Below are 26,911 nucleotides of genomic sequence, written 5' to 3'. Positions count from 1 at the left end.
CCATTTGGTATCATCAAAGAGCTCTGGAACAAGATAGCAGTGATGTTTACACAACATTGTGAGTGCACTTAACATGACTGAATTCTACACTTTAAAATGGTATATTGCATGTCATGTATATTTAACATGATAAGAAAGATAACTGATATGCTAAATATGTGAAAATAATTTTTTCTCTTAAGTAGTTCAGTTTTGTTTACATTATTGATTTGCTTAGTCAAACTCATCCTCATAGACAATACAAAAGTAATCCAGCCCAGGCCAGGCATGGTGGCTCATGCCTATAATCCCAGCACTTTGGGAGGCTGAGGTGGGTGGATCATGTGAGCTCAGGAGTTTGAGACCAGCCTGGCCAACATGGCAGAACCCCATCTCTAATAAAAATACAAAAAAATTAACCAGGCACGGTGGTGCATGCCTGTGGTCTCAGCTACTTGGGAGGCTGAGGTGGGAGGATTACTTGAGCCTGGGAAGAGGAGGTTGCAGTGAGCTGGGATCACGCGACTGCCCTTCAACCTGGGTGACAGAGTGAGACCCCATTTCAAAAAACAAAAAGTAAACCAGTCCAGATTTTTGCTAAATTCATAAGGTTCTACTAATGAAGCTGTAGAATGTAATTAAAGAATCATTAACCTCACTGATTCTAGCCAGTTCCACCCATGTCAATAAAAAGAGCCTCAATGACTTTTTTCAAAGTGTAATAATTTATTTTTCTTTATATATTTATATATCAAACTATAACAATTCATAGATAGATAGATAGATAGATAGATAGATAGATAGATAGCGTAAGTTTTATGTCTCTGCATTGAAATATTTTAGTGCTTCCAGTGTGTGGAGTGGAAGATTGCCTTCAGAAAAACAGGCTCTAAATTTCAAGAGTCACATTTGACCTATATTGTGTATAGGTGTGATGGTGTGTATATTAACCATCAATATCATATTTTGGCATGAATTCCTGAGGAATTAGTGCATTTGAGTCAGTAGAGCTGCCTGTGCTAAACTGTGCAGGTCTTATTGAGGAAATGAGTTTCAAAGAAAAGGGTGTTTGAATACATTTGAGTTTTCGAAGAAAATAGTGTTTGCCAGAATGGATGAAGGAGGTTGCTCCAAATGTGGAAAGCAGCGTGCCTGAAACAAGAATCAGGGAGAGAAGTGTGTGGGGCTGTCAGAAGGAATATATGGTTAGTATATATAAGGGGCATACAATGATGGTGGATGAAAATAAACCAGTAAGGAAAAAACAAGTGGAATATTGATGTCAGTTTGCTGAATTCAATCAGCATGATTTTAACATTTAATTAATACAGTAAGACCTAGACAATGAATGGACTTCGTCATATGAATGTTATAGCATTTTAGAAATAACAGTTTGGTACATGGAATTAACTTACACAATCAGTTCAAAAAGCACAGGTATATCTTCAGGAGTGCCATAGAATCAGACCAATGCAACGGAATTAAGATTTGGGATTTTATTAGTGAAAGAAAAAGACATTAGGGAAGGATTCACCTAATCCCAATTGCATGGTTTCTTTAGAGCAGGGAATGGAACAGATCTTTACTTTCCAAATTTTCCTAATATGAAATCCACTCTGCAAATGTCACAGCAATCCATATGACTTTACCAGAGAGTTGCTGAAGTAGTGGCACAAACTGGCTGAGAAAATTAGATACTGAATTAAAATATGTATTTTTATTAATGAAATCCTAATTCCCTTAACAATGTTATTCACAGGAGCTTCTAAACACATTTTGAAAATAGTTGTGGACAGGTGAATTAACTACTTTACATATCTAGACTCTAGACTCTTGTAACCTGTTGCAAGGAATCTACAAATTCATAGCTCTTGTACTCCTGGGATTTACAGCCTACTGGTTCAAAAATACTGCTGTAAGAGAGCTGCAGATTCAAACGATTTTGTATTCATTGTTTGGAATGATTGCCTTGATAGGTAGGTCGTCAATCTGCAAAACTTAGGCTCACAATAATTATCCGAAGTTATCTCCTACTGCTGCCTGGATCTCAGCTGAGAGATAAACTCATTTCTCTCGATTCTTCATATGAAACATGAGTGTGCTGAGCTGTATCTCACCTGAGGCCCCTTCTAGTTCTAATTATTATATAATTTTATGAAATGAAAAATTAAAGTTATGGTTGTTAGCTTATGTCTCATAATACGTCTTTGTTCAGGATTCTTCCTAGAAATAGACTCTAAATCAAGGATTATCCGCATATAAGCAGTTCAGTGGGAAGGTGATGCCAAGAACACTACCGGGGGAGTGGGAATTAAAATGTGAGTCTTTGTTCTCCAAGAAACAGACACCATGTTGGGAATAAACAGGAAAGGACTTGATTAGGGAAAATACCTGTGTGGGAAAAAATAAAAAATAGAGTGCCTGGGATGTTACCAGATTAAAACATTAAGTCTACTCCCAGTGGAAGGAAATATGCTTGGGTGACTTGGAGGGTATGAAGAAGTTCTTCAGGAAGTCCTTGAACCAGAGCTGGCTGCCAGCAAGGTCCCACACCTGCCAGGATGAGGCCTGCGCTAGTATCCCTGCCATACTCTGGTTATGGGCTGGGAGCAGGAAGCTGTGACTGCACGCAAATGCTGCCATGGATTCCAAAGCACAGCAGCAGAGGCCTTCATTGTTTCTCTCTAGGTACTTGGAGTCCTGCCAGGGCGTTCCCATGATGACCCTATGAGATATGGAAGGTAAGGGAAGCCAATACAGGGTGCGCCCAATACAGGGTGTATGCCCTGTATACCCAATACAGGGTGACTAGTGTGGGCCCTGGGAAATCAGAAAGACAGGCTGGAACATGTGCCTCAAAGTTATCCTATCTTAGGGTTGAGGGCTGGGGTATTTATTTGCCAGGTCGCACTGGTGAGTTCTCTAGGGCTGTGGGTGGGGGCAAAAATTCCATGAAACCTCCAGGCTGTCATATACCCAGACAGGCTGCAGCAAAAGCCCTCAGGCAGCAATCATAGGTGCTTGAAATTGAAAGTCAGGCTGGTGGGCACAGATACAGCCAGTGCCAAGAGGATATGGGCAGGGCCCCAACAGAGTCTGCTGCAATGCATGGGAAAGACGGTGGCAAAGGCAATGGAGGTCCATATGGTCCCTCTCCGCAGTTCTTCCTCCAGCATCAGTGCCATTTGGAATAACCTTCCAAAGACAGAGCACAGTCAGGATTAGTTATGTGTAGACATTTTAACAGTAAAACTACTGTGGTCTTCACCTACCCCTATCTGTTGACTTTTTCAAAGTAGTGCAGAAACCCTAGGATAGCCTCCTGCCAAAGAGTTACATTTATATTCCTATCATTGCTCACTGCAAGGTTTTAATAACCCTTTTCTCTTTCTTTATGAGATGCCTTGAAAAGACTATCTAAAAGCTAAATAATTAGGCTATCAATTGGAAAGAACTAATAGACTGGAAGGAAGGAAACAAAGCACAGGACAATTACATTTTTAAAAAAATAGCAGAGCTAGCATTCCAGTAAGCCGTAGGAAGCCAAAGGAACTTGCATGGGGTACACTCCAGGGGCAGATAATGGGTACAATGGTATAGGTCTTCACAGAAGAAGATATGTAGAACAGTCTTCTGATGGGTGGGAATTGTTTGCCAAAGGCAATCTTGGACTATTTCACAGCTAGCCTGGGGTTATGTAATCAATGGTCTTTCATAATGGCAGAAAGTGCTAAAGCAACCAAAATTCCAAGTTCAACTGGATTTACTTGCGTTTACTTACTTTACATGATGTGCCTACAAATATGCAACTATCAATCATAGGTCCTAGGAACATAGAGCTTTCACAGTATGTATCCAGAGTTATTGGCAATTGGTTCATGACATTATTGGGTTCAGGGGCATTCCAGAATTGCCCTAGATGCCAAGGTGTCAAATATGTACTTGATATGAGTGTTGGGCAGAAGCATCACCTCTATTGAAACCTCAAAAGGCATTCAGAAAATATTAATGAATGCTAATACTAACGTAATTGTGGAAGTGTTAGGTGTTCATCATAGGAAAACCTTCATTACCATGGAGACTTTTCTCTCAGTCCTGCCTCTAGACTGATGAGAAAGAATGATCTACAATAAATTCAATTCATGCTTCTCCCAGATACTGGACTAAAGGTGAGACGGTAGCATTTTAGTCACATTAAAAATGTCCCTGGTTATTGCTTCTGCCTCCCTCTGCTGTAAAGGCTGGATATGAGTTTGCATAACAAGTAGCTAAACTAAAACTTTCCAGCTCTTCTGAAAGATGGAAAGTTTAACCAGTAAAAATATAATGAACAGTAGGTAAGTTCATTTTTAGTGCCTTGCAGCCTGCTTAGTTGGTGTAAAGAATGGACTACTGAAAGACAGTAAGAGCAGGGAATTTAAAATCTTACTATCAGAAACATGAAATTGTCACCGAAATTTGATTTAAAAACTCACAGGATTGTAGGCATAACAGTGACTTACAGCTTACTCATCAGAGCAAGTTAGCAGAAACCCAAGTGCTATTCTCAGATGTCCATTCTTTCCTCAGATATTGACTTGTGTGTTTTTACATTCCTAATGAAATGTTTAAAAAGCAATATATGTAGTTGTCAAGCAAGATAAATTGGTAGCCAAATGAACCCCATGACGTGAGGCTGCATTACATTGTGTAAATCCTAAGTCATATTCAACTTGTTCTATATACTGATTTCCTTATTCCTGTTAGGAAAGGAAGTTGGAAATATAGACTTGTCCAGATTTCGGCTTTAAGGATTCCTCTATCAGATGAGGCTTGGGGTGGTCTGCGTTTGTTTCAGCTTAAGAGCCACAGCAAAGATGCTTGGGGGTGTTGAAAGCAACAGCTACATTGCGGAGAAGCATGGACAGAACTCACAGGTGTCCAGAAGGAGAGCGAGATGTGGGAGAGAGTCTGGGAATATGCAGCAATGGAGGAAAGAAGAAACGTTGAGGACCCCTCACCTCCTTTGTACTTTGTTTATTCAAGCCTAATGCTGTGTCATCTATTCTATGGCCTTGCTTATCCAGGACCAAAAACGGATCCTAATGAATACAATCATATCTGTAAGCTACAGATTTTACTGTCAAAAATATGATTTATTAGTAAAGCTGGCCACAAGACGCTGAATTTTCTGGCCTTCGTATTAATCATGTGAAATCGTGATGAGAGTTATAGTAGGCTGCTTCTGAGATAGCTCCCCGTGATCTCATCGGAAGAGAGATGTTTATTATGATATGGCAAAAGCCTAGTGATAATGTGGTCTGCAGTTATGCTGAAGACAGAAGATATACCTAATAGACTTGGCTACATGGCTAAAGAGATTTCCAGGCAGTGAGGAAGACACTGTTTTTCTCTTGCTGTTTATAGTGTGATAGAAGAGCCATAAAGTGAGGGAAGAATAAAACAGGAGAGCATAAGGTCAAAAAAAGAATACATTAAGAGACATCTGGCTTTAATTCCAATGTGTAAAGAACTTAAAAGTCATTGCTTCTACTCTTACCACAAGAAGAACCTGAGTGAACTGAAAATCAGTGACAATTCGTGTATCCAAACGAGAATGAAATTCCTACAGCAAAGAGCCACCCAGAAATCTGCAAAGATAGATGAATTAGGGGAGTCACAGCTGAGATTTGTTTACCTGGCACAGAAACTACTAGAAACAAACTCTTGGTAACACTTCAGTAGTAATGCTGATGATTTTCCAGAGCCGGAGTGTGGAGTCGTGTGACAGTGATAAACTCCTGGGGTCACATTCTTAGCATCCCACACACTTGTGGATTTTACTTCCAGAAGCCCCACCAAGCTCTCACAGTAAAGAGCTGAGAAAAATTCCATCATGGTCCTCTAGGGGACATGGAAGAAAAGTTGTTGTGAAATATACCCAGAATGTTCTCCATAACAAAGACCTACCCTCCAGTAAGGGATAAAACCGTTATTAGAGACTTATCCCACTTGAGGGAAAGTCACTTTTCACACTCTGGACACCAATACCATTCCTGTTCCTTGTAAGGGGAGAAGCAAAGCTAAGAAATGCTTGTAAGGGACATAGGCCCCCTAAAAGACTGAGGTGTAATCATAAGATTATAGCATACTTCCCCTATGCCAACCTTCTCACCACACTAACAGAGCTGCAATATAACAACTGTGGATTACACCTAAAAGAACCAGAAAACACAGACTCTCTTTGGAGGAGTATATAAGGATGCTGAAAGTCAAGAGTGGAGACAAAGTAAGGATAGTAGAGGAATTTGAAGCCACCGTTACCTACATCTACAGCAAACATTAAATATAGCTTGATTCTCAGCCAGATTAATAATAACAACAAAAAATACACACTAAAGGCCTGTTTGCCTCACTGATTACTATTCAATACATTTTGTATGAGTTTTAATGGAGATTTTTAAGGTATGAAAAAGGTAAGAAAAAATAAGTCAGAAAGACAAAGCAAGCATCAGAACCAGACTCAGATTTGACACAAATTTGGAAATTATCAGATAAAGAATTTAAAATAACTATGTTTTAGATTTTAAAGACTCTAATGGAGAAAATAGTCAATATGCAAAAATAGATGGGTAATGTAAGAAAGAGATGGCAACCCTAGGAAAAAATCAAACGGAAATGCTACAAATAATAAAAATCACTGACACAAAGAATGACTTCAATAGGTTCATCAACAGAACAAGTTTGAGGAAAGAATGAGTAAGTTTGAAGATAGATCAACAGAAATAATTTCAAAAGTATAATATACATCCATTTGGAATACCAGAAGGAGAAGAGCAAGAACAAGAAACTAAAGAAATATTTGAAGTGACACTGTCAGAGGATTTTCCCAAGTTAACTGCAGCAAATCACAAGTCAAGAAGTACAGAGAACAGTAAACAGGAGAAATACCAAAATAATCATATACAAACTTCAGAAAACCAAAGACAAAAAGAAAATCTTCAAAGGAGTCAGAGAAAAAGTAACCTGACTTACAGCAAAACAGGACAAGAATTAAATTAGACTTCCCATCAGAAATATGGAAGCGAGAAGACTGGAGTGAAATATTTAAGTGCTAAAATAAAGAAAAAAAAAATACAAACTTGAGAAATAAAGACTTCCTCAGACAAATGCTGAGGGAAATAATTACCATCAGACCTTTCCTGTAAAAAATAATTAAAAGAAGTTCCTCAGGGAAAAAGAAGTTGATAAAGGTCAGAAACTCAGATCTGTGTAACAAAGGAAGAGTGTCAAAGAAGGAATAGATAAAAGTAAAAGAAAATCTTTTTTTCTTTTCTTATTCTTAATTGATCTGAAAATAACTATTTAAAGTAATAATAGGATGATGGTATCGTATGATTAGTGAAGTGAATGACAGCAATGACGGTGGCATAGTGTCATTTAAAGGTGGAGTTAGATTACTTAAAATGTATGTTGGAAACTAGGGCTACCATTAAAATATTTTTATTCTTTTTTTTTTTGTTGTTATACTTTAAGTTCGAGGGTACATGTGCACAATGTGCAGGTTTGTTACATATGTATACATGTGCCATGTTGGTGTGCTGCACCCGTTAACTTGTCATTTACATTAGGTATATCTCCTAATGCTATCCCTCCCCCCTACCCCCTCCCCACAATAGGACTCGGTGTGTGATGCTTCCCTTCCTGTGTCCAAGTGATCTCATTGTTCAGTTCCCACCTATGAGTGAGAACATGCGGTATTTGGTTTTCTGTTCTTGTGATAGTTTGCTGAGAATGATGGTTTCCAGCTACATCCATGTCCCTACAAAGGACACGAACTCATCCTTTTTTATGGCTGCATAGTATTCCATGGTGTATATGTGCCACATTTTCTTAATCCAATCTGTCACTGATGGACATTTGGGTTGATTCCAAGTCTTTGCTATTGTGAATAGTGCCACAATAAATATACGTGTGCATGTGTCTTTATAGCAGCATGACTTATAATCCTTTGGGTATATCCCCAGTGATGGCATGGCTGGGTCAAATGGTATTTCTAGTTCTAGATCCTTGAGGAATCGCCACACTGTTTTCCACAATAAAATATTTTTATTGTTAATTATTTTTTATTTTTTGAGATGGACTCTCGCTCTGTCACACAGGCTGGAGTGCAGTGATGCAATAGTGGCTCACTGCAAGCTCCTCCTCCCGGGTTCAAGTGATTCTCCTGCCTCAGCCTCCCATGTAGCTGGGATTACAGGCACCTGCCATCATGCCTGGCTAACTTTTGTGTTTTTATAGAGACAGGGTTTCACCATGTTGGCCAGGCTGGCCTTGAACTCCTGACCTCAGGTGATCCACCTGCCTTGGCCTCCCAAAGTGCTGGGATTACAGGCATGAGCCACTGTGCCCAGTCTTAAAATATTTTTAAAATATGTATAATTAATATGCTAAAAATGAAGATAAAATTGTGCAAAATGTCCTATTAAAATCAGAAAAAGCAGAAAAGTAGGAAAAGTAAAAAACAAAGAACAAATATAGCAAATAGAAAACAGTTTAAATATGGTGGATATTAACCTAACAATATCAATAATCATTTTAAATCTAAATGATATAAAGAAGCCAATTTATAGACAAAGGTGTTCATAGTGGTTAAAAAAAAATCCAACTACATTTAATCTACAGGAAACTCATTATAAATATAAAGACATAGGTCAAAAGTAAAGGTTTTAAGAAATATAAATCTTGTTAACACTAATTTTTAAAAATGAGTAGAATTTTATTAGTTGTGAACAAAGATAGCAGAACAAGAAAAATTATAAGAGAAAAAGAAGTGCATTACATAATGATAAAGGGGTCAATTCTCAAAAAAGACAACAATCTTAAACATTTATTCACCTAACAACAGAGCAAAAACACCTAAGAATCATGCAAAAGCTGAAGGAACTGAAGGGAGAAATATACAAATTGACCATTACAGTTGGAGACTTCAAATTTCTTTTTCAGTAATTCATAGCTCAAGCAGGGAGAAAATCAGTGAATACAGTTGACTTGAGGAACACCAGCAATCAATATGATGTAATTGACATTTACATAATAGAATACTACCTACAAACAGCATAACATATGTTCTTCCCAAGCTTCTGTAGAACATACAGCAAGATAGCTCACATTCTGGGCCATAAAACACAGAGGAACAAATGTAGAACAATAAAAATTATAGGAAATATGTTCTCTGGTCACAGTGGAATTAAACTGGAAATCGGGAACAGAAAAGTAGCTAGACAATCCCAAATATCTGGAGATTGTCTCAATTGGTTTAGTGTAGCTATAAAGGAATACATGGGTCTGGATAATTTATAAAGAAAAGAGGTTTATTTGGCTTACGGTTCTGCAGGCTATACGAGGCATGTGGTGCCACCATCTTCCTGGAGCCCTTCAGGAAGCTTCTACTTACGGCGGAAGGTGAAGTGCAGCCAGAATGTTCAGAGATCACATGGTGAGAGAGGAGGCAAGAGAGAGAAGAGGGAGGGGTCAGGCTCTGTTTAACAACAAGCTTTCGTGGGAACCAATGGAGTGAGAATGTACTCATCCCCCCACCAAGGGAAGGCATTACTCTATTCATGAGAGATCCACCTCCAAGACCCAAACACCTCCCATGAAGCCCCATCTCCAACACTGGGATCAAATTTAAACATGAGATTTCAAGGGGACAATCATTTAACCTACAGAAGAGATTAAATAACACAATTCTAAATATCACATGATCTAAATAAGTAGGCTCAAGAGAAATATAAAATATTTTGAAATAAAGAAAAATGAAAATGAAATTTATCAAAATTTGTAGGATGCAATGAAAGCAGTGCTTAGACAAATTAATAGTGTTACTGAATGTATAAGAAGAAAGATCCAAAGTCAATAGTCTGAAGTTATGGAAGAAAAAAATTTTAAAAAAAGAGCAGAAATGGATAATATTTAAAACAGGAAAAAAGGAGAAAATCAAACAAATTAAATGCTGTTTTTAAAAAAATTAATAAAATTGATTGATAAACCTTTAGTTAAGCTAACCAAGAAAAAAACCCGAAAGTACTGCATATTGACAATATCAGAAATGAAAACAGGGTCATAACTACTGATCCTATGGACATAAAAAGAAATACACAAGAATACTAGGAACAACTCTGCCTGCCCATAAATTTGATGGCTTAGGTCAGCACTTCCCAACATTTTTGTCACTAGGGACTGGTTTTGTGGAAGATAATTTTCCCTGCATGGGAGAGTGCCATGGCAGGAAGGTTTCGGGATGAAACTCTTCCACCTCAGATCATCAGGCATTGGTTAGGCTCTCATCAGGAGCGTGCAACCTAGATCCCTTGCATGCAGGCAGTTCACAGTAGGGTTTGCGCTTCTATGAGAATTTGACAGGAGGAGGTGCTCAGGTGGTAATGTTCACACACACACTGCTCTGTGGTCTGGTTCCTAAAAGGCCATGGATTGGTACCTGTCCACGGCCTGTGGGTTGAGGACCCCGGCTTAGATGAAATGTAACAATTCCTTGAAACAGACAAACTCATACAAGAAGAAATGGGTTATCTTGAGAGGTGTATTTGTATTAAAGACATTGAACAGTAACTAACAACCTTCCAAAAAGAAAACAGTGGCGGGGCACAGTGGCTCATGCCTGTAATCCTAGCACTTTGGGAGGCTGAGGCAGGCAGATCACAAGGTCAGGAGTTGGATACCAGCCTGCCCAACACGGTGAAACCCTGTCTCTACTTAAAAGATACAAAAATTATCGGGGCATGGTGGCATGTGCCTGTAATCCCAGCTACTTGGGAGGCTGAGGTGGGAGAATTGCTTGAACCCAGGAGGTGGAGGTTGCAGTGAGCTAAGATTGAGCCACTGCACTGCAGCCTGGGTGACAGAGCAAGACTCCATCTCAAAAAAAAAGAAAAAAAAAAAAGTAAATAAAAAAAAAGAAAACTGCAGGCCCAAATGGTTTCATTAGTTTTTTTTTAGATGGAGTCTTGCTCTATGGCCCAGAATGGAATATAATGGTGCAATCTTGGCTCAGTGCAACCACCTCCTCACAGGTTCAAGTGATTCTCCTGCCTCAGCCTCCCAAGTAGCTGGGATTGTAGGTGCCTACCAACAAGCCCAGCTTATTTTTGTATTTTTAGGAGAGATGGGATTTTGCCATGTTTGTCAGCCTGGTCTCAAACTCCTGACCTCAGATGATCCACCCGCCTCAGCCTTCCAAAGTGCTGGGATTATAGGCGTGAGCCACCATGCCTGGCCTCATTGGAAAATTCTGCCAATTATTTAAAGAAGAATCAACCAAATTCTCTATGTCTTCCAGATAATAAAAACAGAAGGAGCAGCAAGCAGAATTTGTTCCCGGAAAGTATGACTGGTTCAACATTTAAAAATGAATCACTTTAAGGTCGGGCATGGTGGTTTACGCCTGTAATGCCAGCACTTTGGGAGGCCAAGGCCTGTGGATCACCTGAGGTCGAAGTTCACGACCAGACTGGCCAACATGGTGAAAACCAGTCTCTACTAAAAATATAAAAAAAATTAGCTGGGCGTCGTGGCACATGCCTGTAGTCCCAGCTACTTGGGAGGCTGAGGCAGGAGAATCGCTTGAGCTTGGGAGGTGGAGGTTGCAGTGAACTGAGATCCTGCTACTGCACTCCAGCCTGGGCGACACAGTGAAACTCAGCCTCAAAAAAAGAGAATCACTCTAACACACTATATCACCAAATTAGAGGAGACAAAATGTATCATCATACCAATTGATGTGGAGAAAGCATTTGATAAAAACCAGCACCCATTAATGATAAAAACTTTCAGAAAATTAGGAATAGAGGGGGACTTCCATAACTTGGTAAAGAACATCTACAAAAACCTACAGCTAACATCACAGCTAATGGTGAAACACTGGATGCTTTCTCTTTAAGACAGAGAGCAAGACAAGGTGCTTCTTCTCACCACTCCTATTCAAGATCATACAGGAATTTCTAGCTTGTGCAATAAAACAAGAAAAAGAAGAAATATATAACAGATTGGAAGGAAGAATAAAAACTCTCTTTTTTGGGAAGATGACATGATTGTCTATCAAGAAAATTGCAAAGATTCTACTTTGAGAAAGTCAACGAAATGGGCGTTCTGAAAATAATTTGTAGTGTAGCAAAGTTAAAGGATACACAATCGTGTATATATATAGGCTTATATAAATACATAATTTATATTGTTACTATATGTATAATTTGTACCAGTACTATATAAATATAGAAGTAGCATAACAAAGTTATAGGATACACACACTCTCTGTCTATATATATAAATATATATATTTATATTGTTATTATGTATAGTATCGTATATACATTTTGTATTATTATATGTTTGCATAATTTGTATGTTACTATGTACTTTCTAAAATTTTTGAATCGTTGCTATAGTAAACTACCATAGGATTAGTGTTTTAAAACAGAATAAATTCATTGTTATACTTACAGAAGTCAGAAGCCCAAATACAGTCTACCTGAACCAAAGCCAGGGTCAGCAAGGTCCCTTCCCACTGCTTTTGCCAACATCTAGAGGCCACCTGTTTTCCTTGGCTCATGGCCCCTCTCTTCATCATAAATGATCAGCATAGCTTTATGACATCAGCAGCTCTGATTTTGCTCTCTTGTCTTCCTCTTATGTAGACCCTTGTAATTACATTGGGTACACCCAGATACCCCCAAATAATCTCACTATCTCAAGATTCTTAATGTAATTATATCGGGAAAGTCCCTTTTGTCATAGAAGATAACATAGCAACAGATTCCAAGGATTAGTGAGTTTCTTTTGAGGGGCAATATGGAAATGTTGCCCATATGTTGCCAATATGGAAATGTACCACAATATGGAAATGTCTATTATTTTTCTGTATACCAGAAATAAGCTTTAGGATGTGAAATTAATAACATAATACCACTTACGGTATTACCAAAAATAAAATAATTAGGCGTACATATGGAAACATGTGAACAGGAGCTATGTGCCGAAAACTACAAAACTCAGATGAAAGAAATCAAAGTAAAGCTAAATAACGAGAATCATCGTCCATGTTCATGGATTGGGACACTTGATAACACATAGATGTCAATTATCCCAGACTTTGTCTACAGATTTACTGGAATCCCAATCAAAATCCCTGCAAGCCCTTTTGTAGATATCAACAAACAGAAGCTAAAATATAAGGGAAGGCCAAAGACCTTCCTATAATTGGCCTAGAATAACCAATACGCTACTGAAGAAGAGCAAAGTTGAGGACTTTTATTACCTAATTTCAAGACTCAGTATAAAGCTACAATAATCAAGACAGATATATTTAAAAGAATAGGTAGATAGGTCAATGAAACATAAAACATAGAAATAAATCTATGCAGAGTCTCTGGTCTTTAACAAAGGAACAAAGGCAAGTCAATGAAAAAAAAGAGTCTTTTCAAAAATGGGGCTGGAACAATTAGACATACATATAGCAAAACAAACAAACAAAAAAAAAAAACAAAAAAAAAAAAACAAAAAAAACAGATGCAAACCTTACACCTTTCATAAAAATTAACTGACAATGTATCAGGGCCCTAATCAAAAAATACAAAATGATAAAACTTCTAGATGTAAACATAAGAGACAAACCAGGGTTTTGCAATAAAGTTTTTGCTAGAACAGCAAAATCATGATCCATGAAAGAAAAAATTCATACGTTGTACAATATTTTAAAATTAAAAACATCTACTCTGTGAAAGATACTTTTAAAAGAATCATGGATGGAGCTTGAGAACATTATGCTAAGTGAAATAAGCCAGGCACCAAAAGACAAATATTATATAATCTCATTTATATGTGGAATCTAAAAGACATTGCTCTCATGGAAACAGAGAAGAAAGTAGTTACTGGGGCTGAAAATGAAGGAGGGAAATGGGAAAGGAGAAGATATGGATCAAAGGGTACCAAGTCTCCCTTAGACTGGAGAAATAAATTTTAGTGATCTATTTCACTGCATGGTGACCACACCTAAGAGTAACACGTTGCATATTTCAAAATCACTAAAAGAATAAATTTTTAACATTCTCAACACACACACAAAATGTTAATGTGATGATGAATGTGTTAATTAGCTTGATGAAATCTTTCTACTATATATATATGTCAAAACATCACATTTTAACCCATAAATATACACAATTTGCTAATTTTTTTAAAAAAGCAAGGGGAAGAATTGAAAGACAAGCAACAGACCAGAAAATATTTGCAAAATACAAATTTGCTTAATTATATATATTTAATAAACAACTCTTAAAACTCAACAATAAGAAAACAACCCCAATATAAAATTGACAAAATATCTGCACAGACACCTCTGCAAAGCAGATATACACATGGTAAATAAACATAAGAAGGGTTGCTGAACATCATTGGTGACTGGGGATTTTCAAATCAAAACGGTAATGAGGCGGGGCCCGGTGGTTCACGCCTGTAATTCCAGCACTTTGGGAGGCCAAGGCAGATGGATCACATGAGTTCAGGAATTTGAGACCAGTCTGGCTAACACGGTGAAATCCTGTCTCTATTAAAAATACAAAAAATTAGCAAGGCGTGGTGGTGCATGCCTGTAGTCCCAGCTACTCAGGAGGCTGAGGCAGGAGAATCTCTGGAACCCAGGAGGCAGAGGTTGCAGTGAGCTGAGATTACACCACTGTACTCCAGTCTAAGCGAAAAGAGCAAAACTCTATCTCAAAACAAACTAACAAATAAACAAAAAAAGCAATGAGGTACTATTATACACTAATTAGAAAGGTGAAAATACAAAAACAAACTGGAGATACCAACAACTGGCAAGGAAGTGGAGCAACAGGAACTCTCACTCATTGCTTATGGGAATGCGAAATGGCACGGTCAACTTTGGAAGGCAGTTTAGTGGTTCCTTAAAAAGCTAAACATACTCTCACCGTATGATCCAGCAATCACTTTCCTAGGTATCTACCCAAAGGAGTTGAAACTTCACATCCACACAAAAAAATCTACATTGAAAAGTTTACAGAAGACTGATTCATAATCACTAAAAACTAAAAGTAACCAAGATGTTCTACAATATGTGAATGGATAAGGAAACTGTGGTATAGCCATAGAATGAAATATTGTTTAGTAATAAAAGGAAATAAGCTATTAAGCCAGAAAAGAGATGGATGAATCTTAAATGCATGCTGTTAATTGAAGGAAGTCCATCCAAAAAGACTGCATACTGTATGATTTCCATTATATGACAATCTGAAAGTGACAAAAACAGAGATAATAAAAATCACCATTTTCAGGGGTTGGGGAGTGAATAGGTGAAGCTCAGAACTTTTAGGGTGGTGAAACTGTATTGTATGACACAATGTGGATACATTACACTGAGAACAAAAAGTAAATATTAATGTATGTACATTTAAAATAGTATTTAGGAGGTCAGTGAATCCTAGAATGGCATGCAGAATGTGACAAAACCAACTTTATTAAAAATGCATGACACAATCTCACTGAAGAGGGCGGGGAAAAGGTGCTGACATAAGCAACTTTGGAAATGAGTCTGTAAGACAGAGTCAAAAGAAACTTTACCCAGCAGCTGCCACTGCATTCTAGTTAATAACACTGTTTCTCACTGGCTACAAGTTAAACATTCTGATACCGCTGTACATATAGAGTAGAACTGAACAACGAATTGAACGGTTGGTAGAAGGTAGGAGCCAGATTTACCACTGTTGGAGTGGGAATTTACAGACAAGTAAGAGAAGAAGGCTGGAATGATTCGTGTGGTAATGTATTAGAGTTGGAGACATTAGTATGAATTAATATTTGGCCTAATATAGACATACACAGTTAAATATAGAAATATTTATAGATACTTGTGTATGACCTGTGTTAGTATGTACAAACATGTTACCATTCTCTGTTAGCTAGAGGACTCTGAAACAGTAGCACAGTAGCCATGAGCACAAGTCATGCCCAGACATTCATTTCTAATACCATTGTCTAATAAAAATAACCAGGGCTCCTTGGAGAAGTGGCTGATTCTAGTGGCAGGAAATATACAAGATGAGTCTGAAGCACCTTGTAGTGCCGTAAAGGAAATATTCCAAGCACATGCGCATGCATGCACGCGCGCACACACACACACACACTAATGGGGGTGTGACCAAAGGTGCGCAGAGCCACTGAAGATCATCCAATCGCCAAAGCTGGCATAATGTGAGCAAAAATAAATAAGACTAGTATTGAATTATAACCCAAAATATCATACAAATATTCATAAACCCATGCTTTATAGTTAAATAATAAATAAATGAATGGGTGAGAAGAGACAGGTCTCCCGTGGGGGAGAATGTTAAAAATGTATACATATGTAACAGACCTGCACATTGTGCACATGTACCCTAGAACTTAAAGTATAATAAAAAAAAATGTATGCAAATGCTCTGTTGTCGGGGAGGTGGAGCACAACTCCTCACTCCTTCAGTGTAGGCTGCATGTAGACGCCTCCTTACAAAGAGTACAGTATGCAAATGAGAAAGGATAAGAGTAATTTTACTGTGGAGAAACTCGACAAATACTCCCTCAGGCCAGGAAATCCCAACCTTTGCCTGGCTGGATTTAAGAATCGCTTTAGAGCAGCAACTCCTTCGTGCCTCCAGTTCTCTCTTTTTGGAACAGGTGTGCCTACACCTGTTATCTAATGGCCATCCCACCATTATATGTTGAATACGTGTGAGAAACTACCTTATCTCTTAACTTTTACATATCTAAACATGGAGGAAAGCTATACACAGGAAGTACCCCAAGGAGCCTCCTTCACACATGAAACTGATTTTGATGATTGAATTCTAGACTTTGAGTTGATGCTGTAATGAAATGACTTTTGGCAATCTTGAAAGAAAGTGAATGCATTTCACATGGGGAGAAACACAAATCATTGTGGGCCAGAGGGCAGATTGTGGAAGGCTGCTTCTGACAAGGCTTCCAACAATCCCATCCACCTGGCATTCACATTCTTGCAAAATCTCCTCCACTTGAGTGTGGGATGAACCCAGTGACTTGCATCTAATCAATAGAATAAAACACAAGTGGTGAAATGTCACTTCTAAGATCAGATTATACATGATTGTGATTTCCATCTTGCTTGTACTCTCTGGCTCTCTGGCTCTTCTTGAGTGCTTTTCCTGATGACACTGGCTGGTGACGCTCACATGGCAAGGAAATGAAAGTATCCTCTGACCAGTCACCAACGAAGAACTGCAGACCTCACTCTAGAGGTGTTTGAGGAACTGAATTCTGCCAAGAGCCACACGAGTGAACTTAGAAGCAGATCCTTCCCTAATAGAGCCTTCTGATGAGACTGCAGCCCCAGATGAACACTTAATTGCTGTCTAGTGAGATACCCTGATGCAGAGGACAAAGCTAAGCCTTGCCTGAGTTCAAGATCCTCAGAAACTCTGAGACAATAAATATGCTTTGTTTAAAACCTGCCTGTTTTCCAATTAAGGATGGTCCCCAACTTACTGTAGTTCGATTTATAATTTTTTGACTTCATAATGGATTTATCATGCTGTAACTCCACTGTTAGTTCAGGAACATCTGGACTTATGATGGGTTTATCATGTTGTAACTCCATTGTAAGTCAAGGAGCATCTCTATTTGCTATGCAATAATAGATACCTAAGGAGTTTAAAAATGGTACTAACATCTTGGGAAATGATTTGGCAGTTTCTAAAAACACACAACAAACAACCCTGCATCTACCTTAGGACCTATTAATTCCACTTCTACATATCAATACATGATAAATGAAAGCAAGAGTTCACACAAAAAAAATCCTATACGTAAACATTTAAAGCAGCTTGATCCACAAATAGTCAAAAACTAGAATTAACACATGTAATCATTTGTAAGAGAATGGATATACTAATAATGGTACATCCATACAATAGAATATTATTTAACAATAAAAAATGAACTACTGAGACATGCAAAAGCATGATGGACCCCATAAACATTGTATTCAGTGAAGTTCATAATGAATGACTTCATTTATTTCAAATTCTAGAATAAGCAAAGCTAGTCTATGGTGATAAAATCCGAACAGTTGTTGCTTATGGGGGTAGTTTATCGGGAAGAAGTACCCTTTGGGGGGTGGCGGCAATGTTACCTGTCTAACAGGGGTATGGATTATACAAATATACATAACTGTCAAAACTGATCTGTTCATATTACTCTACATTATACCACAATTTTTTAAAAATAAAAGCAGATGGCATTAAAAAAAAAAAAAAGAAAAGAAAAGGAAAACATAGTGAAACCCCAAATTCACAATGCGGGAATTTTTAGGAAGAAAACTATTTGTGCCATGGAAGAAAAAATCGCTGTTATTTTACTAAATCGTAACTGATTACATCAAAGTCAAACATATTGTCACATAAGTGACATAAAACCAATTAGACATCAATAGCATCTTTCTTATCTTTTTCTGTGCAAAGTTTTCAAGCTTGATTAATGAAATGTCTTTCCTAAAGTGAGGGTGAGTCATCAAGCTCAAGATCATGATGAGCTCCTCTCAGGGCCACTGCTCACGCTGCTCCCTTCAATCCATCTCAAGGGCCCTCTCTTCCACCATAATAGAGCTCATAGTCAAAGTGGGAGAGGGAAAGTACACAAGTAATCACAGATAAATGCATGAGTAGTTGTTAGCCAGAAAACTGGAATTGAGCAATAGTGTCTGTAAATCAATGTGAAGTGCTAGCAATTGTTCCAGGCAGTTGGTAGTAACAGCTGATGAACACCCACTACTGTGCGAAGCACCTTCTACACGTTAGTATTTCTGAGCCTCAGTTTCCTCACGTGGAAAGGTGCAGCTATAACACCGACCTTACAGATGTAAGAATAAAGGAGAGAAATAAATTGCCCAAGGATGTGCACTAGGAGGCGGCAAAGCCAAGATGCCAACCAACATCTGCATGCACAGCCAAGCTCTGCATCACGCTGATCTCCAAGCTGAGCCTCCATATTCATCTCATGAGTTCTTTTGAATGTCTTCAGCAGCCAAAAGCAGCCAAACACAATTTTACAAAATGGGGATTATTCCAACTTGGAATTGGGAACATTAAAGAAATGACCATGAATATTAGCAAATAGAACTAAAATAAATCTCTCTTTTACTTTTAAAGGGACGATGTAAGGGGATGTACTTGTTACCAAGCCAGTGCACTGGAGGAAGAAAGTGTAGCTCTGGTCCTCATAAATGAGTCTAACTTCTTCCCTCGATTTATACACCTTCAAACCAAGAATTTGGGATTGTGAAATAGAAGCCAAATTATGTGGCTTGATTCCCATTCAGAATATCCAAACTCAACTATCTCTGCCTGGATAAAACTTAACGTTTTGTCAAATAATATGGCTGTCTCCTAACGTGCCCTTGGTACCCTGTTCAGATCCTAAAATGTTGCAGTGCAGTCTTCATGAAGCAGCTACTCTTTTTTGACTCGTTTTTCTTAGTTCCCTGGGGTCAATTTCCTTTCACCTGTGTCTAAACGCTGACTAATTAGATCATGACTTAACAGGTGCCAAAAGAAAAAGGAGGAAACAGAGAAAAAGGAAAAAAAAAAAAAAAAAGTATTGGGAAGCTGCAGAGACTTCTACTGCAGAAAGGAATGGATGTACACTCTGTTGCCTCCCCCAAACACGGCCCTGGTCAGGCCAATTGGGCCGCCCACCGATGGCACCTACTGAGCCTTAGCGTGCAGCGCCTGCCCAACTGACAGCGTGCTGGCATCCCTCAGCTGTAGCTTGTGCAGCCTGTGCTAACGAGCCCGGGTACCGTCCCAGCTCCTCCTCCGCCCACTCCACTGTCTCTCTTTTGCCTGTGCAGTGGTTCCTGGCAAAACCTCTTATGCCCCCTCCCGACCATCCCGGGAAGATTTGGCGGCTGGAGCCCTGCGCAGGAGCTGTAGGCAAGAGTGGGCTCCAGTCCCTCCTTAACCCTGCCGGTTGGGTGGGGTGCCCGAGTCCGCACTGATGACCCCTCCAGCCTGAGCTTTTGAGGGTGACGGGACTGTGGAAAGATCCGCGCTGGAGCGGAGCGCGCACCCGTGGGCTCCTTGCAGCGGTGGCTGTGCCCTGGTGGCGCGAGGGCGTGAGTGCGCGCGACTCCCCGGCTTTCGCGGGTTTCCCCACCCCTTGCGCAGGGAAGAAGAGCCTAGTCCTACGTCCCCCTGGCTCTCCCCACACACATCTCCTTGGAGCTCCTTTTGGGTTTGCTCCGGCTTCTGGTCTTGAGCGTCCTGGACTGTTTCCCGTGGAGGCAGCGCTGGGCAGAACGCCCTCGGAGCCGCTGGCGCCGGCCGGGTTCCCTCCGGGGTCCCAGCAGCTGCTTCTCCTTCTCCAGCTCAGGGCTGCGGATTTTACCGCCCCTGCACAGAAGCCTGCAGCGTGGAGGCTCCCCTCGCGCTCGCCCAGACTCGGCTGCAGGAGGAGGACCCACCTCGCGTCTCCTGCAAGGCGCGCACCTCCGCCGCCACCCTCCACGCGCCTAGGAAGTTTTGAAGGTAGAGAATCTGGGCCCCTCAACTTCCTCTGGACATGAATCAAACCGCAGGAGTCTCCAACAGCGTCAGGTGTCCCCCGGGGAAAGGCCACAAGGTAAGGGACCCGCGACGGAGGGGGCTTGTGCGGGGGCATGGGGCGCAGGTGGAGGCTACAGTTGGCCGGCGAGTGGAGACTCCGGCAGGTTTGTGGAGGGAGTGTGAGCAGCCGCCGGTGCCTCTGCATCCCTTGCAGGGGTCCGTGACTGAGGATGGTTGGCGGATCGCTGGGGTTGCGAGAACGTGTGATGTTTCGTAGACCCGCGGCCAGCAGCAGGGCTCTGCCCATGCATCCGCTCCCGCCGGCCACCCTGGGGCTGCAGATCCTACGCTGCTTCGAGGCCGGGCTGGCAGGTGCAGCTGGTTCCCACGATTGCGGGGCTTTCGGGAGAAGAGGTCAGCGGCGGGAGGCAGAGCCCCTCCCCCTTTCACAATCACACCCCCTGGGCCAGAGCTTGCAGAGGAGCTGTTCCCGGGAAGCGCGCGGGGCTCTCCCTCAGGCGCTGGCGCTGGCTGCTGTCGCGGACACGTGCTTCATTAACTTTAATGAAGCAATGCGTGCCTGGAATTATTTCCAGGAAATTAGTGACGTTCAGAGAAAGGGGAGTGGGCGGCGGCCTAAGGAATGCTGGCAGAACCTCACTAGTAGCCCAGAGTGTGAGGGACTTGGGAAACGTTTACTCCCACGCGCAAAAAAAAAAAAAAAAAAAAAAAAACCCAGATCGCCAGCGAGGTTCGGGATTTCGCGCGGATCCTGTGGGGACCGGCCACCCTTGGCCATGCTCAGTACGCCTCACCTATCTGCCGCTCCGCTTAGGTTGTGATTAATTAGTGAGGAAATTCTTTACCTGGGTTACATAGGGAAGCCGCACAGCAATGCGTGTAACAATGAACTTTAAAATATTTTCAAATATTTATATTATTTTTTAAACTGAAAAAAGGCGAGCACTGTGGAGCTTAGTCCTTGATATGCAGACTGAATTTGTGCTCCACTCTGTCTTCTTATTTTCGACACCTATTTTGGTGTGTACATTTTATGTAAGGGCATATATTGTTTATTAGCTGTTATTAGAAAAATATTCCCATTAATATCTACTAGTTGGGGTTTAGGGCATGTATTAGCCCACAATATCAACTCCAAACGCTATTTGTTCAGAGTTGAAGTGAGTAATGATATTGGATTCATTTGATGGATAGAGGAATTGTTGGTCTGTTTGAGTTATGTAAGATGAGGATTTACGCTTGAATGCTTTTATTCAACTGAGTAAGTAATATCAAGCATTTTCTTCTATCAGATCATGATGAAATATTTGAATCAGCAAGTCATTTCTCTGATCTCTGTTTTCACCACGATTTGAGTAGTTAGATGTTTCACATTTACATTACTTAGTATCTATAGGACATGTATTTTAATACAGAGTAGTTAATATAAAATTTTTCAATTAAAAATAAAGTTTCACCCATCAGTGATAATGTAGTAGAGACATCTGTGGAGTTCAGAAGATCATTCAGGAATTTCCTGTAAGAAATGTCTTTGGCTCCAGTATTAAAGTGGCTTCTTGGAAGAATTGGACTGTAGGGTATTGACATCAATACAACTTTCTGGAAAGTGTTGGAACACACACCAACAATTTAAAAGATACTAGGAAACCTGTTAATCATGAGTTAGGGATCACCTTACATATCTATCAGGTGTCCAACAAATACTTGCTCCAATGAATCATATTAATTCAATAGTCATCAATCATCCATTTATTAAACATGGTAAACCACTATTAAGTTCCAGTAATATGAGAACGGAGAACCCAAATATGAACTTAGACATTGCCTTCACTGTCCAACAAGCAGTTCTAGTCATACCCTGTCCTTGTTTCTTTAAAATCTTTGATGGCCTAAAGTGAGATGATGGTGAAATTCATTAGCTAGAAGGAAAAGAATATTCAGTTCCTTTTCTCAAAGAAGAACCCACTTAAGTTGTTGTTTGCCTGCAAAGTTTGTAGCTTTGCAGTTTGTCTCGTAGGTCGCTGTAGTGCAATAACAACATGAGAGACTGAAGTAATTGGAGGCGATGTTCGTGAAAGTTCTGTAGTGGATGAGGGATGAGCTGGTAGCAGGAGTCAACACTGGGAACTAACGCTGGATGGACCATGTGATGTTTAGGTCACAGTATTTTTCCAACAAAATATAAAACTCAATAATGTCAGTGTAGTAGATGTTTTGGAATAGTTGTTTTTCCATTGTATATGCTATTCTTAGAGTTCATCTTGGGAGACTTTGATGGAAGGAAAGGCATTAGCCTCTTAGGAAAATATTCCAGCTGGACTCACTTTTGTTTGGTCTCATTCATTTACTGATTACTGGTACAGCAATTTACATTTGGCAAATTCTTATTTGTTCTTGTGCAGATATTTCTTGAGCAACATTGGTTGTCTCTTTTTGGATGTGTATTCAATGAGTTAGCCTTCTTTTAGATGTGTTATTTATTGCTAGGTTCATTCTTGCCTATTGAACCCCTAGAATTTGGAAAGAAGAGGTCCTTGTTGCAGCCTCCTTTCTCCTGAGCACGGGGGCACCTGACCACCTGGTAACAGCTGCTAAGGATCACAGGGTAATCCACCACACTGTTGGCCCTGGTAGAAGCAGGAGCCACTGGTCCTGAGAAGAAACCTCCTGAAGTGATAATCCTCTGGAATTGGCTCCTGGAAACTTGAAAGTGGTATTCGTTCTTGAGCAAAGAATACAAACTTAAGTTTTACAGAAGATGTAAACTACAAACATAAGACTGTACAACTTTAGCCTTGGAAGATGGCACTCACCTTCTGAGCAGAAAGTAAGGACACCCAGTTGAATAGTTAACTCCAGCCAAAGTAAAGCCTCTCCTTTCAGCCTCAGGTGTGAAGAGAAAGCAAAGGTTTGGGTTGAGTTTCTTTGCTTAGAGCTTTTCTGGAAGGGAAACTTCTTTGTGTCAGTATGTATTACATTAGGCATCAAGACAAGTATTATCAGTGCTTCAGTCTCTGGAAGCAGCAGACATAGCTGTTCAAAGTTTGGTCTTTGGGATCCTAAGGTACCAGTGTAATTTTGGATAAATTGCTTAACCTCTGTGCCTAAGTTTTATAGGACCTTCATAGTAGGAGTTGCATGAGGGTTCAACAAACTAATCCATGTGGGGGGCTCACAGCAGGACCTGACACACAAGATGAAGCATTACTTTACCTTTGAGCACCCAAATCTGGAAAAAGGGAATATGATATATGCATTATCTCATACAATTGTTAAGCAAATCCCCATGAAAGAAAGTGTTTGCATATAGTAAGCATTTATTACATGACAGAGCTTTACATCAAGCATGGAGATAGGTGCTGGAGATAATTCTTTATATTACTTATAATTTGAGACCCCATTTTATCTAAAATTCTTCAATCTATCTGATGTTGTAATTGTTTATATTTTATATCTGTTTTATCTTTCCTCTGCTTTCAAGAATATCTCCTTATCTTTGATTTTCTATATTTGGTGACTTGTATGTGACTAGCCATGGATTCCTTCATACTTATCCTGCTAGGAGTTTGCTAAGCATTTGATTCTTTAAATTATTTCACCATATTTGGGAATTTTGTGCCATTATTTTCAAAAATATTTTTCCAATTCAGTCTTTCTTGGGATAGCAATTGTACATATATTACACAATTTATATCGGCTTACAGATGTATATAGCATTTAAGCTATTTGATAATTAGGATCAGTATAACAGATTCCAAAAGCACAGTTTCCAGCTTGTAAGATTCCTTTCCTAGCCATTTTTGCCAATGAGTAATCTAGTTCCACCAGGTCCAAAAAAACTGTTAATTCAGAAACACACTTAAGGAGTAATCATCTTGTCTGAGGGTAGAGATCAAAAGTCTCTGCTTTCTATTTATATAGGTGGATATTTAACATTCTATTTTTCATTGTCATTCCACCCTTGTCTCCAAAGCCAAAAGGGATGAGTTATTAGCCACTAACCTCAAGTGATTCTTTGCATTGAAGAGTAGACGCAAAACCTTGACTTTGTGAGTTTCAATCTGAACTCAACTACCAAAATCCCTTCAGGATCAAGGACTCACTTGGTGCCTCTCTGATGAACGCGGTGATTAATAATCATCATATCTCCTGTTTACCCATTTGTGTACCTAGAATGTGGCAAGAAGTCAATCCTTATTCATCACTTGGCACCATTTTCTCGTGAGGAACATCATATTCTACCAATGAATTAGTAAAATGTTGGGGTTTCTTCTCAAGGTTTTCATCCTGTGAAAAAGCTGATGAAGCCTTTGCATTTTGAAGTTGCTTATGACCCATGAAGAATATCAGCCTCTGTCCACAGGGGCTTGCTCACTTTTGCCAGCTCTAGGTATTATACTTTCTGGAAATTTAATAGGCTTCTTACCTTCTACCTCTAGTGCTTATTTTATCACAAGGGCAGGGATAGCAAAGATACAGCCTATGGTCTCAATCTGGCTTGTGTGTCTGTCATTTTCCTTTTAGGACATTAAAAAATGAATTAATCAACTCAAGTCATTTTGACTCAATAGGAATGTATTTTTTGTGAAATATTACTCATGAATCCCACCTGCATTTTTACTTTGATTTCATCCTTAAATGATATATTTTCCTGGATGTAAAATTCTAATTTGACAGGATTTTTATTTCTTTTTCAGCACTTTAAAGATGGCATTCCACTGCGTTCTAGAATGAGTTTTTTTCTGCTGAGAAGTGAAGTCATTTGATTCATAGTTTCCTGTATGCGCTGCATTATTTTTCTTTGTCTGCATTTAAGATTTTTCTTTGGTTTTCAATATTTCAATATTATGTGCCTAGGCATGATTTTCTTCATATTTATTCCCCTAGTGGTGCAAAGATCACCTCGAATCTTCAAATGCACCATCTTTGGGAATTTGGTGGCCATTATCTTGTCAAACATTTTTTCAGTCCCATTCTTAATTTGTTGAGATGACAATTATGCATGTTTTATACAGCTTATATTGCTTTATAGTTCTCTGAGGCTCATCATTTTTCAAAGCTACTTTTCTCTCTCTCTCTCTCTTTTTTTTTTTTTTTTTTTTTTTTTGAGACGGAGTCTCGCTCTGTCGCCCAGGCTGGAGTGCAGTGGCGCGATCTCGGCTCACTGCAAGCTCCACCTCCCGGGTTCCCGCCATTCTCCTGCCTCAGCCTCCCGAGTAGCTGGGACCACAGGCGCCGCCACCACGCCCGGCTAATTTTTTTGTATTTTTAGTAGAGACGGGGTTTCATTGTGTTAGCCAGGATGGTCTCGATCTCCTGACCTCGTGATCCGCCCGTCTCGGCCTCCCAAAGTGCTGGGATTACAGGCTTGAGCCACCGCGCCCGGCCTACTTTTCTCTCTCTTTTACAGATTTAATTTCTGTGGCTCCATCTTCACATTTAATGACTCTCTCCTCTGTGTTCTGCATTTTGTGGTTTGTGTATTCAGTGCTTAGCTCCAGATATTACATTTTCAGATTCTAAAATTTCCACTTAGTTCTTTTTTCACAATATCTATTTTCTGCTTGGATTTTTTTTTAATTCATCAGGAGTATTTTTGTTGTTTAATAAATGGGTCTTCTCACTTTAAAACCCTTGTAGGATAATTCTAACATCTGAGCCTTCTTAGAATTGGTCTGTGTTGACTGTATTTTCTTCTCAAAAATGGACTACAGTTTAAAATGTCCTTATGTTGAGTGATTTTGAATTTTATCTTGGGCATCATGAATGTTGTGGAAACTCTGCATTCTGTTATGTTTCTCTGATGATTGGTTTTTCATTTTAATGAACACTTAACTTGGATGGCAACTCAAATACAAGTTTTATTATTTTATCTTCTTGTAGCCCATTCAGCACCTGCATGACTCAGGGGACAACTAGAGATTTGGAGGCTGCCTAGTTTTCTTAATTCTGGAATCCCTTTTCACTTTCCAAGTGAGTCCTTTTCAATACTTTAAATCTTTGTGAAGCTTTCTGGTTGACCTTCACTCAGTCTCTTTTTTATTTTCTCTTCTGTCAGTTCTTTCTCTCCTCTTCTTTCATTTTCCCAGTGTTACATTTTCCAAAACTCACATTTTGATAAACTATCTCTTGTTAAATCTGAAGGTGTTCATGCTCTCCCTTTTTTGTCTTTCATAAAAAGCAAAATCTACTTTAATGCTCTCTCTTTGCCAAAATACCTCCTGTCTCCTTTTCTATTCTTTCCTGCCCCTTCTGGTTTAGATCAATAGAACTTTCCCATCCTGGGA

At 39.6% G+C, this 26,911-nt stretch overlaps 1 protein-coding gene and 1 long non-coding RNA gene across 3 annotated transcripts in view; one reads left to right on the top strand and one right to left on the bottom strand.

The window, feature by feature from the left end:
• Nucleotides 1-1,387: 1,387 nt before the first annotated feature.
• Nucleotides 1,388-12,575, bottom strand: LOC139362507 (uncharacterized). Of its 2 annotated transcripts, XR_011621609.1 has the most exons (5): nt 12,478-12,575; nt 9,346-9,407; nt 5,519-5,609; nt 2,956-3,174; nt 1,388-2,704 (listed from the first exon to the last, which is right to left on the bottom strand). It is a non-coding gene; the product is annotated as an uncharacterized lncRNA (long non-coding RNA). The 2 variants fall into 2 exon arrangements; XR_011621608.1 differs by lacking the exon at nt 1,388-2,704 and having other exon boundaries at nt 2,857-3,174.
• A 7,849-nt stretch (nt 12,576-20,424) lies between these two features.
• The window catches only part of LOC105474942 (dipeptidyl peptidase like 6), a 1,161,442-nt gene continuing 1,154,955 nt past the window's right edge, over nt 20,425-26,911 (top strand). Inside the window, exon 1 of the mRNA XM_011729883.3 lies at nt 20,425-20,679. Coding sequence (XP_011728185.1) covers nt 20,620-20,679 — 60 coding nt within the window. The 5' untranslated portion in view covers nt 20,425-20,619. The remainder of the gene's footprint in view (nt 20,680-26,911) is intronic.

This window comes from Macaca nemestrina, chromosome 4 (assembly GCF_043159975.1).
Source record: "Macaca nemestrina isolate mMacNem1 chromosome 4, mMacNem.hap1, whole genome shotgun sequence".
NCBI classification, from domain to species: Eukaryota; Metazoa; Chordata; class Mammalia; order Primates; family Cercopithecidae; genus Macaca; species Macaca nemestrina.
Note: the sequence above shows the minus strand (reverse complement) of the source record. Positions and strands in the feature narration are given on the sequence as shown.